Genomic DNA, 16,284 nt, shown 5'->3' with positions numbered 1-16,284 from the left:
CATATTTGCTGACTTTAGAAAGAATTAACAAATGATTCCTGTTTGTATGAGATGGAATTGTATCGTTATTTAATTGTTTTAAAATCTATAATTTTCCTTTGTAATGTTCTTTAATTTTTTTGATTTCGTGTTCGGTTATCTAAATTCAAATAACCAATATACACTACCTTTTGAGAAAAAAACATTAAATAATCTGGTTCGAGCGTGCATGGGTCTTATGCAGGTGATTGTTAGGGTGTTTGGAACTGGTACAAGTATAAAAAGATAAATTCTAATTAGACTTGGGATGATTTCAGGTATTATATAACAAGATTTGGGTTTGAGTATTCTTTATTTCGCTCGTAATCTACCCTGGCAATCAGGTTAGTCATGTTCTTGTCTAGTCATACTGTTGATGCGTGATGGCAAAAGAGAAGGAAATAGGTGAAGGGAGAAACGGGAAGCAAAAGATGAGCATGGTCATGTAAACGGCAACAAAAGGTGAGGGTGAAAGGTTAAGGAGTATTGCAGGTGGAATAGGAGGAGGATGAGCAAGGGCTTTGAGAATGGAGGGTATAGCTAATTAGCATAAGTCATAGGAAGGTAAGACCTTTCCTTGAAAATAGAAAGGAGGAGAAATCTCGGGTTAGAGGGCTTGAACCTCAGAGTTCTTGGAGGAAGATTTAAATAATACTTCTTAACTGCTGATGGTGACAATTACATGGTACCATTTTGATATTTTTTGAACTACATATCCTAAAATATCAAATTGCTAAATCAGATAATATTTTTTTTCTGTATTTTTCCTTAAAAATATTTTGATTGAATTTAATTGTTATAGAACTACAATTCATTGAATTAAATTAAACAAACCACTTAACTTGATTATGTTTTTCAAATTTTCAAAAGCAAATGACCCAGCATCGACATCCACTACTTGTCTCCACTTACAGCTTATTGGTACAAAGGGTCCGCCACATAGTAGCCAGTGGTTTCAATTTCCATGTTCCTTCCAAAACCCAAGTCTAGTGTCTTGAAACAATTGTTCTTTGTCACTTTTCAAAATCCAATCCTTTCCCGTACTAATCACCTCTACCAAAAGCTACCTCAACAGTACACACAAACCTGCAATTATGTGGATGTGTACATGAAATGGAAGAAGGATTCATACTTTGAGTCGATAGAGCACATACACAAGTCCAAGGAGCTCAAACCCATCCTTTCTTTGAAAGATTTCATAGCCCAAAACCCAAATGGTTGTATCCCAATCTCTGATGTATCAAAAAGAGGACTGCAATTTGATGTGAAGATCAAGGTTGCTAGGTTTTTGAGACAATATCCCTCAATCTTTGAGGAGTTTGTTGGTCCAAAATATAATTTGCCTTGGTTTAGATTGACGGAAGAAGCTGCTGCAATTAATAGAGAAGAGAACAAGGTGCTTGAGGAGTATAAAGAGGATTTGAAAGAGAGATTGAAGAAGTTTATATTAATGAGTAAGGAGAAGGTATTGCCTTTCAAGATTATTAAAGGCATGTTATGGTATTTGGGTTTACCGGAAGATTTTTTGCAGCATCAAGATAAGAATTTTGACAGTTCTTTTAGAGTTGTGGAGTTGGAGGTTGGATCAAAGGGATTGGGTGTTGAAAGTACCAAAAAGATTTTGTCAGTATTGCAGAAAAATGCAATGAGGAAAGGGTTATATTATGGAGAGCCAATGGAGGCAATTGAATTTCCCCTTTTCCCATCAAAGGGTTTGAGGTTGAGGAGAAAGATTCAGGATTGGTTGAAAGAGTTCCAAAAACTTCCTTATGTATCACCCTATGAAGATAATTCACATTTAGATCCTAACAGTGATATTGGAGAGAAAAGAGTTGTGGGTTTGCTTCACGAATTGCTTTCTTTGTTTGTTGAGCATTCAGTAGAAAGGAAGAAGCTTTTGTGCCTTAAGAAGTATTTTGAGTTGCCCCAGAAGGTGCATAAGGCATTTGAAAGGCATCCCCACATGTTTTACTTGTCTTTCAGGAACAAGACTTGCACAACAATTCTTAAGGAGGCATATGGTGATGATGAACTGGCTATGGAGAGGCATCCAATGGCGATGATCAGGAAGAAGTACATTAAGTTGATGAAGGAATCAGAGGTGATTTTGAAGAGGAGAAGAGCAAACAATCCATTTCTTGAATATAAGAAGTTGGATTTTGAAATGGATTCTGTCAATGAAAAAAGAAGAGAAGAGGAGAAACAGTAGGGTTTCAGGCAGACTGGTAGAGACTAATTAGAGGTTAAAGTTGCTTTTACGTGATGTTCATTGCCTTTATTTTATAGAGTTCCCTCCATCTTTGTGATCAACATTATATTACTAAAAAAAATGCAATGCATGCATGTTACCATGTCCTGAACGGAAAAAAAAAAGGAAGAAAAAATCTAATCCTGTGTATCAATGTAAAGAATATTGGACCTCCAGCTTCATACAATTGGAGGATTATTCATTTATATTCAATTGCCCAAGTCAAATTTTATTCTAGACACTATTAGGTGCTTTTCTTAGACAGAAACTTCACCGAGAAAATTTTGTAAGGCAAAATGATTTGATAAACGACGAAATGCAAAATAACAAAGTGAACCAACACTGTCTATCTGTCCTTTTTTTCCTTATTTGTTAGCTGCAAAGGCAGACAAAAGTGCTGGTTAAAGATTGATCTAGAACACTGCCAAACCATCATTATTAAACCACTCGCCCTACACATATAAATAATTTTACGAAATAATATTTGCTTTTGCATGAAATCAACTAGTTAAGGTTAGTATAGACCTGTACGGAACTCTCTGGAAGCACACCTGCTCCCAGTACTTGTAGTTTTTGTACTCGTTCTACTTTTATGATATATATTTTTTGCAGTCCGACAAATTGGAACTAAGGAGGGAGAGGATGATAAAAGTGCATGAGCTTTTTCATGAGACAGGCTCCAGAGTTTGTCATAGTTATGATTCCCAGGGTAATAAATTTTTACAGTTACTTAAGTATTATTTATATGATGAGTGACGGATGAATATTCTTGCTGTTGTAAGGTTGGCAGGAAACCTTTTTTTTTCTTATTTCATTAATGAAAGTACTCGTGCAAACTGCTTTGCTTGCAAAAATGGGGTAGGATATCCAGGCTAGATGCACTTTTACAACTGCAATATCCACATTTGCAATGAAGAGAAGGGTATGGTAATTTTATATTCAAACTAGTATTAGCAGTATCAGAGGAAGGTATTGAAATTTTAACATCAACAGTTTCTGTTAAAACCGTTTCAGGATCAGGTGCGCGCCCTTTAAATGGTACAAAATGATTCTGAACTCACCAGCTTGACATCGATACAGGCACCCCTAGTCAATGTAGAGATCAGAGGAGTGCCAGCACTTAAATTTTTGGGAGACATCATATGGAAATGAGCTCTGAAGAGCAATATCAGAAATGCAGAGAGCCTCCATCTTTGTGGTAGGCTTGCATACACTTGGAGGAGCAGCTAAGTTACCAAACAAAATAGGAATAGTCATTCATTGGCAAACAAGATAGTTCCATTACAGCTTTTAACAAAATTTACATAAGAAGAAACCATTTCGTTGAGTGGCAATTACAGGATACAGAAGATGAAGCCCCTAATAATCAAGAAGCCATATAGGGAAGGTAACGGTTGCATGTTAAGTTTTTCCATATTAACATGGTTCTTGTTTGCATATACATGAAGTTTGTATTTGTTCTTTTCAAGTCAGTTAGATTTCTCATGTAATAGTTCCATTTTTTAAAGTTTGTACTACAAATTAATATAGTATCATATAAGGAGCGGTTAGCCATTGCACAGTTAAATGAACAGTTCAATTGAATTGATTTTGGCTGAGAGAATTCATGTTTTGCCCTCAAAGTTCAGTCAGCATCCTCTGCTTTGCTGCCTTTTTTGTCTTCTCCTTTTTTCTCCTTGCATTGATAGCATTGCAAAACGATAGGAGTGTAATCGAGCCGGACTGAATTTTGATAAGTTTAAACTTAATATAAAATAGGCGAATGAACATATTCACGAGTTTGTTCACGAGTCAGTTCGCGAGCTTTTTCATAAATTTGAAAACGAGCCGAGCTTGCGAGTCTAAATGAGGCGAATATTTTTAAACTCAAGTTCGGTTTATTTATTAAACGAGTTTAAAAAGTGAGTTCGAATTCTAAATGGGTCGAATCCAATAAGTTTTTATCAAATTCAATCTCGAATAGTCTATGAACAATTTGGTTCATTTACACTCTTATGTCTACTCAACAGTTACAAATGATTTATGATTGTGAAAAATAACTAACTTAATTATTGTCATTAACGTATAAAAATTTATTATTGAAAAGGATAATCTTATTTTTTTCTATCGATCAAATATAAAAATTCAAGTATTTGAGAGTCAGGGTAACCTTCTAGTTTCTATATAACAATTACGTGAAGCTACTATGACTACAGCTACTCTGCCTTGCGTGCCAATGTAAAAATAAGCACCTTGCGTGCCAATGTAAAAATAAGCATTACCTGTAAGAGTGCGCATATGCCATTGAAGAAAGCAAAGGAGAAATTAACAGTGTAGTGAAATTAACCTTTTTTTTTTTTTTTAGGAAATTGATGGTAAAGAGTAAAAATAATTTTTTTATTGAAAATTAATAATTAATCATATTTTTTTAATTGATAAATTAATTATATTTAATAGATTATTATAATTTTTTTATTAATTCAAGTAAAAAATGTTATATATATTATTATATACAATTTAAATTTAACTAAATTATTAAAAAATATATTTAGATAACATGTAAATATAGCTTAATAAAACAAAATAATCAATACTTTTATTAAAAACCAACTGTAAATTGCGAGCAATAAGACTTATCACTAGAAGTCTTATTCCTACTTTTGTATGTAATATTGAAGAATAAATTTGCATTATAGAGCAGGCATTAGAATTTTCATCATTAAATATTTTAGTTAAACCATTAGACTGATTATAATAATTTGAAATTTGATAATTCCGTCTAGTATAGCTATCTTGTAGCAGCTTCAAACCCACCTATCCATCGTAAACCAGCCGGTTAGGTCCATGTAGTCTTACTCCTAGTCCTAGTCCAAGTCTATCCTGACCACCCACATCAGGCCTTTGGAGTTTTTGCGCATTATAACCACTGTTTTTTTTAGGTAAAGCTGGGTTGAGTACAGACTCACTTCATCCGAACTGTAGCTTCAACCACTTGAATTTACACATCTTTAATTTTTTTGTAACTGCTTTACTAATTTTTCAATATTTATGTCTCTATCTATATGAATCAATCCATTTTCTAAATCTAAATTCTTGAATAAAATTCTTAAAACATTAATCACCATTAATTAGGGCTAATAATCATATGATTAAAAGATAATAATTAAATTTAAAAAAATAATATGATTAATTATAAATATAATAATTACCTTTTATGTTTTTAACAAAATTTTAATTTCACATTCTTTAAGACGCAAAATTTACCTTCTAATTAAAGAGTTATGGTGAGAGTTGTAACACTATTTAAAAAGAAAAGATTTTAAAAATCCTAATATATTTATTATGTATATATATCTAGAAAGTATTTTTTTATTGAAAATTAATATTATTAAAAAAAATATAAAGGATTCAGACGTTTAGTCTTGTGATACATACATTTGAAATAACGCTTTAATTTTTTTTTTTTGTTAATTCAAGAAAGAAATATTGTAGATATTATGATATAAAATTTGAATTTCTCTAAATTATTAAACAGGTTTGTTTCAAATAGTATAATAAATATATTTTAATAAAATAAAATAAAAACAAAATCATTAATATATTTATTAAAAAAACTATAAATTGCAGAGCAATAAAACCTATTGCCTTATGTCTTATTCCACATATTACATATATAATATTTAAGAAAGCTATTAGCATAGTAGAAAAATCTCACATTGTAGAGCAAGCATTAGGATTTTCATCCCTAATGTTGAAGTAGGGATAATTTGAAATTTGATAATTCTGACCACCATAGCTATATGTTGAAGTAGTTCCAAATCCACCGTATCCATCATATCCTGACTGAGTAAGTCCTCCATGTGGTCTTAGTCCCAATCCGCTCTGACCAACTACATCAGGCCATTCAAGTCTTGGTACACTCTGACCAACACCATTTTCTAAAGTCAAGATAGGTTGAGTCACCAATTCACATTTATCTGAATCGGTCTCTTCATCTGAATCTATATCTCCAACTATTTCAACTTGCATACTTTTAAATTTCTTTTGCAACTCGTTCACTAATTTTTCAATCTCTATATCTCCCTCTATATGAATCAATCCATTCTCTAAATCTAGATTCTTGATCCAAAGTCCTGAATCATCAATCACTATTAATTAGTACTAACAATCATATGATTATAATATTTAAAATTTTAAAAAATAATATGATTAATTATAAATATAATAATTACCTTTATTTTTGGACAAGACTTTGGTTATTCGTTTCTCATGTCCTTTGCAGACGCAAAAATTGCCCTTCAATCGAAGAATTGTCATTGAGACTTCTAACACTCTGTTGATGAAGAAAATTTTGAAAACTCTAATATATTTATATGTATATATATTTATCTAATTAGGAATTACCTCTTTTTATAAATTTTATTTTTTAAAAATTATACTATTCGGGAAAATAATCAAGCATGTTTCTAGTAAATAAAATCTTATGATTTGTAACTGTTTAGGAATGTTTAAATTAATTTAGTATATATATATATAAATTTCTATATGATATGATTTATTATTTTGTTAATTCGTCTATTGATATTATAATTTATTAAAAAATCAATATTATTCAAAAACAGAATATAAAAAAATCACAATCATTAAATATCCAATATTCAAAATTAGCTTAATTATAGATTATTTTGTTTCCATTCATACTTTTCATGTATTTTAGCATATAATAAAAATATTGGATTTCTGTCAATCACGCATATGATGGTTTATTTAAATCAAAATATTATGTTTGATATGAGTCAAAATTAGGGTTATCGATATTCGGTTTAAATCGAAAAAATCGATTTAATCGAATTAATTTCAAAATTCGATTTGATTTTTTATTTAATTCGGTTCAGTTCGATTTTTAATTTTAAAATTTTCAGTTATTTTGGTTCGATTCGGTTTTAATTAGAAAAAAATCTAAAAAATCGAATCGAACCGATTAATGATAATAATAATATGTTATTTTCAATAATATAGAGAAATTAAATTATACTAAAATTAAAATATTTTAATTAAAATTTAAAATATTAAAAGTAAAGTGTAAAAAATAAAAAATATATTAAAAATTGAAATCGATCAAACCGAACCGAATTGAATCAGACCGGTTCGGTTTGATTCGGTTTCTGACCAAAATTGGTTTGGTTTTTATAAATACTAAAATTTCGATTTTTAGTTTATTCGGTTCTGTTCGATTTTGAACCAAACCGACCGGATGCTCACCCTAGTCTAAATTCGGTTTATTTTTTATTAAAATAAAAAAATTCGGTTTATTTATTTATTTTATTCTGAAATTGAAAAATAAGATTATATATTAAGATTGCGTTCTTTTATAAATAATTTTGGAATTTGGTTCCTGCATTTAAATTTATGTTCCTTTTAAAAAATCAAAATAAATATTTTTCTCCTTGATATAGATTATTATTTATTGTCTTATTTTTGGATTGGGAGGTGAAAAAATATAAAAAAATTATTTAACTAATAATTAAATATTAATTATTAATTTATATTAAACCTATATAAGATCCATTATAATAATAAGAAAAAAACTACCATAAAATCGTTTTATATACTATGGTTATATCGTAAAATTTCTACATAGGTAGAAACTTATCCAAAACCGTCTTAACTCTAAAAATTTATTTATATTAATATTTAATTTATAAAAAATATTTTTTTATTAAAAAACTGCATTATTATTTTCAGAAAAGTATAATTTTTTAAAAAATAAATTTAAAAATAATTTCTAATTAGGTAGATGAGATCCATATAAATACACAGTCTAATTTGTTCAAGACTAAAGCTAATTAACTTTATAATCAACCATATTTGTTTAATTAATTTGATTATTAACCTCTAATCACATGATTATAAATATTTATATGTATATATATCTACCTAATTAGAAATTATTAGGAAGTGTTTTTTTTTTAATTTGTTTTTTAGGAAATTATACTTTTATGAAAAATAAGTTTGTATGTTTTTTTTTTAATTTGTTTTTTAGGAAATTATACTTTTCTGAAAATAAGTTTGTATGTTTTTTAGAAAAAAAAATCTTCTGAATTGAAAAACTGTTTTAGGAATTTTTGAATTAATTTAATATGTATATCTATATATAAATTTCTAAATAATATTAGAATTTATTAAAAAATATTAATTTAATATCAAAATTAAGGACTATTAATTATTAAAAAAAGAATATTAAAAAAAATCATCATGTTGTCAATTCATATTTTCAATGTAAAAAATATTGGATTTTGTATCAATTACACAGATAATTACTAATCTTAAATTAAAATATCATGTTTGGTGGGATATGAGATTCAGTTTAATTTTTATTAAGAAAAAGGAAATTCGATTTGATTATTTTTAATCAAAACTGAAAAATGAGATTATATATTCGATTTGAGCTGATTTATATTGATTCTTGATGTTTGCATTTAAATTTACTTTATTATTATATTTTTTTAAAAATTAAATTAAATTATACCCTTTATTTTATAATTTTAATTAATTTTAATTTTTAAATATATTAAAAAATATAATTTTTTTATTAATTTTTTAATTATATTCATCTTAAATATATTAAATTTTATTAAATAATAAAAATATTTTTTAAATAATAAAATTAATTAAAATTATAATATTTAATTTATATATTATTATAGTCTAAAAAAATAATTTTAAAATAATTAAAAGAAAGATAAATAAAAATTATGAAAAAAAACATTATTTATCTTTTTTCTTTAGATATAGAAATGAGAGAAATTAAAAAATTATTGAATTCTTGCATTTATAATAATTAAATATTATTTATTAATTATACTAACTCAAACATTATTAATAATTATAATAAAAATTTATATTCTAAAGTTTCTCTTTTATATTCAAAATTTATACTCTAAAAATTTATATTCAAATTTATTAAAAATAACTAAACTTATACTAGACTCAACTGCAATATCCACATTTGCAATGAAAAGAAGGGTATAGTAATTTTATATTCAAACTAGTAATAGCAGTATCAGAAGAAGATAGTTCTGAAGAACAATATCAGAAATGCACAGAGCCTCCTCCATCTTTGCGGTAGGCTTGCATACACTTGGAGGAGCAGCCAAGTTACCAAACAAAATAGGAATAGTCATGCATTGGCAAACAAGATAGTTCCACTATAGCTTTCAGCAAAATTTACATAAGAAGAAAACATTTTGTTGCGGTGGCAATTACAGGATACAGAAGATGAACCCTAATAAGAAAGAGGCCATATAGGAAAGATAACAATTGTCTGTTAAGTTTTTTCCATATTAACATAGTTCTTGTTGCATATACATGAAGTTTGCATTTGTTCTTCACAAGCCAGTTAAACTTCTCATGTAGCAGTTCCATGTTATTAGGTTTGTACTACAAATAGGAATCTGCTATGAATGCTGTAAGCTTTACGTGTAAGACATGGCTGATACTCATGTGCCATTGAAGAAAGCAAACGTTATTGTACAGTGAAATAAACGTTTGTTTTTTAAGCTAATGGTAAAGAGTAAACACTTTTTTTTTTAATTTTTTATTGAATAAAATAATAAATCAGATTTTTCTAATTAATAAACTAATTATATTTAATGGATTATTATTTTTTTTATTAATTCAAGTAAGAAATATTGTGTATATTATGATATAAATTTTAAATTTAACTAAATTATTAAAAGAGCATGATAAATATATCTTAATAAAATAAAATTAAAACAAAATTATTAATGCATTTATTACAAAAACTATAAATCGCCAAACAATAAAACCCATGGCGTGATGTCTTATTCCACTAGAATATTTATTTATTTTTAAACTTTCTCTTAATATTTTTAAGAAAGCTATTAGCATAACAATCTCACATGGTAGAGCAAATACTAGGATTTTCATCCCTAATTATTTTTGTTAAATCATTAACCTCATTGTAATAATTTGCATTATCAATTTGATAATTCTGCCCACTATACCCATATGTTGAAGGAGTTTCAAATCCACCATACCCATCGTACCTTAGTTGATTAAGTCCTCCATATGGTCTTAGTCCGAGTCTGCTCTGACCACCAACATCAGGCCATTGAAGTCTTGATGCACTATAACCACCACCATTCTCTAAGGGTTGAGATAGCGATTCACATTTATCTGAATCTATTTCTTCGTCTGAATCTGTCTCTTCAACCACTTCAACTTGCATACTTTTAAATTTCTTTTGCAACTCCTTTATTACTTTTTCAATATCTATATCTCCATCTATATGAACGAATCCATTTTCTAAATCTAGATTCTTGATAAAAAGTCCTGCAACATCAATCATTATTAATTAGTGCAAATAATCATATAATCAAAAGATAATAATTAAAATTTAAAAAAATAATATGACTAATTATAAATATAATAATTACCTTTATTTTTCGACAAGACTTTGGTTATTCGTTTCTCGTGTCCTTTGCAAATGCAATAGTTGCCTTTTAATTGAAGGATTGTCATTGAAACTTCAAACACTCTTTTGAAGAATAAAATTTTGAAAATTCTAATATATTTATATGTATATATATCTACCTAATTAAGAATTATTAGCAACTGTTTTTTTTATTTTACTTTTTTAAAAAATATACTATTCAGGAAATAATCAAGCATATTTTTAGTAAATAAAATCTTATGATTTGAAATTGTTTAGGAATCTTTAAATTAATTTAGTGTATATATATATGTAAATTTCTATATGATATGATTTATTATTTTGTTAATCCATATATTGATATTATAATTTATTAAAATTAATATTATTAAAAAATATAAAAAAATCACAATCATTAAATGACCCAATATTCAGAATTAGCTTAATTATAAATGATTCTGTTTCCATTCATACTTTTCATGTATCTTAACATATAATAAAAACATTGGATTTCTGTGATCACACATATAATAGCTTACTTAAATCAAAATATCATATTTTTTATGAGTCTAAATTCAGTTTATTTTTTATTAAAAAAAATCAGTTTGTTTATTTTTTTATTCAAAACTGAAATTAAAAAATAAGATTATATATTCAGATTGAGTTCTTCTATAAATAATTTTGGAATTTGGTTCCTGCATTTAAATTTATGTTCCTTTTAAAAGAATCAAAATAAATATTTTTCTCTTTGATTTAGATTATTATTTATCATTTTTTTAGGATTGAGAGGTGAAAAAAAAATTATTTAACTAATAATTAAATATTAAATATTAATTTATATTAAACCTATATAAGATTCACTATAATAAAATAAACTACCATAAAATAAAATCATCTTATATACAGTGCTTATATCATAAAATTTCTCATAGAAAAATATCAAGATACAAACTTATCCAAAAACTATTAATATTAAATATATTAAATTTTATTAATATTAAATTTTATTAAATTTTATTAATATTAAATTTTATTAAATATATTAATATTAAATATATTAAATTTTATTAAATAATAAAAAATATTTTTAAAATATTTTTTAAAATAAATAAAATTATAATAGTTAATTTATAATCTAAAAAATAAAAATAAATAATAATTTTAAAATAATCAATAAATAAAAATTAAGTAAAAGAAAATATTTATTTTTTTCTTTATATATAAAAATGAGAGAAATTAAAAAATTATTCAATTCGTATATTTATAATAATTAGTTCTTTAAAAATTGAACTAAATAAAAGGTAACAATCTAGTGAAATAAATTGTTTATGATTTGTTTTTTATTGAAAATAATAATAAATTAGATTTTTCTGATTGATAAATTAATTATATTCAATGGGTTATTACAATTTTTTTTTATTATTCAAGTAAAAAATGTTGTATATATTATTATATAAAATTTAAATTTAACTAAATTATTAAAAAAATATATTTCAAATAATACGATAAATATATTTTAATAAAATAAAAATAAAATTATTAATATATTTATTAAAAAAAAACTATAAATCATCCAACAATAAAACCCATTGTCTGAAGTCTAATTCCTATTATATATATAATATTTATTTATTTTTAAAACTTTCTTCTTATATAAACTCTTAATATTCTTTAAAAAACAAATCATTAGCAGCAAACATTAAGAATTATTAGGAAGTATTTTTTTTATTTTATTTTTTAAAAAATTATACTAAGAAATAAATATACATATTTTTACTAAAAAAATCTTGTGATTTGAAACTATTTAGGAATGTTTAAATTAATTTAGTGCGGGTGTATATATATATGTATATGTAAATTTCAATATGATTTATTATTTTGTTAATCCGTTATGATTTATTAAAAACTAATATTATTTAAAAAATATATAAAAAAAATCATATTATTAATTATCCAATATTCAAAATTAGCTTAATTATAAATTATTTTATTTTTATTCATATTTTTATGTATTTTAGCATATAATAAAAGTATTGAATTTCTGTTAATTACACAGAAAATAGTTTATTTAAATCAAAATATTATATTTAGTATGAACTGAAATTCGGTTTATTTTTTTTATTAAAATAAAAAAAAATTCGGTTTGTTTATTTTTTATTTAAAACTGAAATTGAAAAATGAAATTATATATTAAATTTGAGTTCATTTATAAATAATTTTAGAATTTTGGTTTTTGATTCCTGCATTTAAATTTATGTTCCTTTATAAAAATGAAAATAAATAATTTTTTTCTTTGATTTAAATTATTATTTATCGTTTTTCTTTTGGATTGGAAGGTGAAAAAAAAAAGTTTTGTATGCATAATAATTAAATAGTGATTATTGATTTATACTAAATCTATAGATTCACTATAATAAAAATCTATGATAAAATTATTTTATATATAGTGATTATATGGTAAAATTTATCATAGAAAAGTGCTAAAATACAAATTTATCCAAAAATTGTCTTAACTCCAAAAATTTAATCATATTAATATTTAATTCATAAAAAAATATTTTTTCATGATTAGAAATGCAGGTTATTTTCAGAACAGTATAATTTTTTAAAAAATAATTTAAAAAAAAAATCTCTCCCCTTAATAATTCCTAATTAGGTAGATTGAGGTCCATATAAATATAAAGTCTAATTTGTCTAGAATAAAGTTAGTTAACTTTATAATTATTATATTTACAGATTCAATTTGATGATAAGTGTATCTGAATAAATTTAAAAGATCTCAGATTTTACTTTCGAATTTTTAATTCTCATTTCAAAAAAAAAATTAATCATATTATTTTAATTAATATATATATAATTAGAAACTATTAGAAAATGTGTTTTTTCTAAATTATTTTTAAAAAATTATACTTTATTAAAAATAAACATGCATATTTTGTGAATTGAAAATTATTCAATTTATATAAAACATAGCATAATTAATAATTATATCAACGTTATTTAATATATAATAATTATATTATAAAATTTATCGTAAAAAATGCTAAGATACAAGCTTGCCCAAGAATTATCTCCGCTCCAAAATTTTGATCCTAATAATATTTAATGTTACTTATTAATTTGATTTTTTTTTAGAAAAAAATGTACAATTGTTAATGCTCATGTTCATAAATTAAATGAGTTATTTTAAAATATTTTCAGGTGGCGATTTAGCATATAGTAATTATTTTAATATAATAAAATATTAATAGACGGATTAATAAAATAATAAATTTATGTGAATCTATTTATTTAATAAATTTATTTCATTTGTGACTCATTCAAAGATTCTTATACAATTTTAATTCCTAATTAGATTAATGCTTATTGACAAAATATAACTTTTTTTTTCAAAGTTTATGTTCAAGTCATTATGGAAAACTGCATCGTTTGGATAAGGTTCCATTTACAATTACGGATATACCCTCTCTTTTACTTAGAACGGGAGCGGTCGCCTCCCTCAATCCCTCTCGTCATCCCGCCCTTTCTTGCTGCCAATCACCATTTTTGGCTTGAGCTTTGTACCACTTAGGGTTTCGGTGGCTATCATGGCTCTAATTCCCCGCTTCTTTATGTCTCTCTTGTTGTCGACCGAGTTTCTGCAACGCGAATAATTGAGCTGCTGCTGCCTTCTACTGTTCTTCGTCAAGCTCGTAGTTATCAAATTGCAATCAGATGCATTTCAGTACTTCAGCATTCAGTTGATTAAATGTGGTACTAGTCCATTTTGCTCCCTGGCCCTGCTGTTGCATGTAATTTTTTGCCTGCTTCATAGTAATAAAATTATTCTTGCAAAAGTACAATCATAAAGTTCTGAGTCTAGAGCATATTTCATTGCAAAATTTGCAGGGATAGTATAAGATCTTCCATAATTAAGTGATCCTCATATGTGCATCTGAGTTTCATTCGGTTGTGTTTTCATTTTAACTGAATCCATAATACTAAATTCTGCATTTGGATGATAAGAGGACAGAAAATTATGTATAAATTTTCCTATCATAAAAGCAGAGGGAATTAGACAAATGTTTGTTTTTTCCAGTAACCACGTCAACTTACTGTAGAGTTTTACCTGAGGATTGGTAATGTGTGAATGAGAATATTTTGCAGCATTCGGAATGTGTAAGACATCCTTTTTACTGTAAAATGAGTGAGCTATTCTTTTTAACAGTAATATTTCATTCCTAGCAAACTCTAATTAATTTGAATTCCTAGAAGAAAGAAGCCACATACAAACTTTTCAAATAGCCAAGAATGCTTCTTCATTTTTTTTTTCCTGTTTTCTTTCATTCTGTTCCCCCAATTTAAGTCGTAGTTGTAGTTTTAAATTATATTTCTATGAAGTGCAAGTAATTTAAATGATTAGTTTATGTGTATGACCTCTTTATGTATTAAAATTTGTAGTTAATTAGAGCTCTTTTAATCATGATTATGATGAATTTTAGCTTTAGTTTATGTTTTTTATTCCTTTAAATTATGAAAAATTTGCTGAACTTGGTATGATTATCATTACTTTTATATGGTTAACTTTTTTTTTTGATATATCTGATGTAATTTGTGTGAAATGAAGTTGTATTATTATTTAATCGTTTTAGGACCTAAAATTTTCCTCATGCTTTTTAAATATTTTGGATTTGGGTTTGGGTATCTGAATCATTTCACACAAATTCTAAGACAAAATTAAATAATTAATACAATTTTCAGTAGAACACAAAATGATCAGGTTTGAGCAAGTTTAAGTAGTATGCAAATGTAATAATGGGTTTGGAACATGTACTTGCAGCAAAAGATAAATTCTTATTGGATTCGGGATGAGTTTGGGTATTTTACATGTATCAGGTTTGGGTTTGAGTATTCTGCATGTACTCTACCCATTTCCATTCCTAGGCTTTGGCTATTAGGTTAGTCATGTTATAGTCATGTTGTTGATGAGTGTTGGCAAAAGAGAAGGAATCAGAAGTAGGGGAGCAACAGGGAATAAAAGGTGAGGTTGATCATGTAAACAGCAACAGAAGGTGAGGATGAAATTTTGAGGAGGAGCGAAGGTTTAAGGGATTGAGATACAAGATAAAAGAGGAGTGGGAATGAAGAAGGATTATGAGAATGGAGCGCTATTAGCAAGGGAGCAAAAGTTAAAGGAAGGACATTTCCCTGGTTAGAGGGTTAGAAATTACAACCTCAGAGTTCTTAGAGGAATATATAATTAATACTTTTTAAGTTCTCATGTGTTAATTACATGATATCTTTTTTATTTTTTTACTTAAAATATCAAATTGTAAGTCACATTGTATGTTTTTGTACTTTTTTCCTTTTAAAAAATTATGATAGAATTTTATTATAAAAATAAGGAATTCACTAAATTAAATTAAATAAATATATACATTTTCAAAAGCAAACTACCCTGCACTAAAATCCACTACTTGTCTCCACTTGCAGCTTTCTGGTACAAATAGTTGCTGCCACAGAGTAGCTGGCAGTTCTCAATTTTCATGTCCCTCACACAACCCAACTCTAGGGTCCTGAAACGATTGTTCTTTTTCACCTTTGA

The 16,284-nt window shown here is 26.0% G+C and overlaps 1 protein-coding gene across 8 annotated transcripts; it reads left to right on the top strand.

Moving 5' to 3' along the window:
- The first annotated feature begins 888 nt into the window (after positions 1-888).
- On the top strand, positions 889-3,869 carry LOC110619525 (protein WHAT'S THIS FACTOR 9, mitochondrial). Of its 8 annotated transcripts, none has more exons than XR_006351216.1 (4): positions 889-2,260; positions 2,879-2,975; positions 3,129-3,188; positions 3,281-3,869. XR_006351216.1 is itself a non-coding variant. In XM_021763034.2 (2 exons), the coding sequence occupies exon 1, from the start codon at positions 983-985 to the stop codon at positions 2,225-2,227; it is 1,245 nt and encodes a 414-aa protein (XP_021618726.1). In that variant the 5' UTR covers positions 889-982; the 3' UTR covers positions 2,228-2,260; positions 3,281-3,869. The 8 variants fall into 8 exon arrangements, 1 of the variants encoding a protein (XP_021618726.1); XR_006351218.1 differs by having other exon boundaries at positions 3,129-3,193; XR_006351215.1 differs by having other exon boundaries at positions 3,049-3,188.
- The last annotated feature ends 12,415 nt before the right edge of the window (positions 3,870-16,284 follow it).

This window comes from Manihot esculenta, chromosome 7 (assembly GCF_001659605.2).
Source record: "Manihot esculenta cultivar AM560-2 chromosome 7, M.esculenta_v8, whole genome shotgun sequence".
In the NCBI taxonomy this organism is placed as follows: Eukaryota; Viridiplantae; Streptophyta; class Magnoliopsida; order Malpighiales; family Euphorbiaceae; genus Manihot; species Manihot esculenta.
This window is presented reverse-complemented; position numbering and strand designations above follow the sequence as displayed.

Bases quoted from the DNA above. Each gene is read 5' to 3' on its own strand.
- LOC110619525 (XM_021763034.2), top strand. From the start codon at position 983: ATGTTCCTTCCAAAACCCAAGTCTAGTGTCTTGAAACAATTGTTCTTT.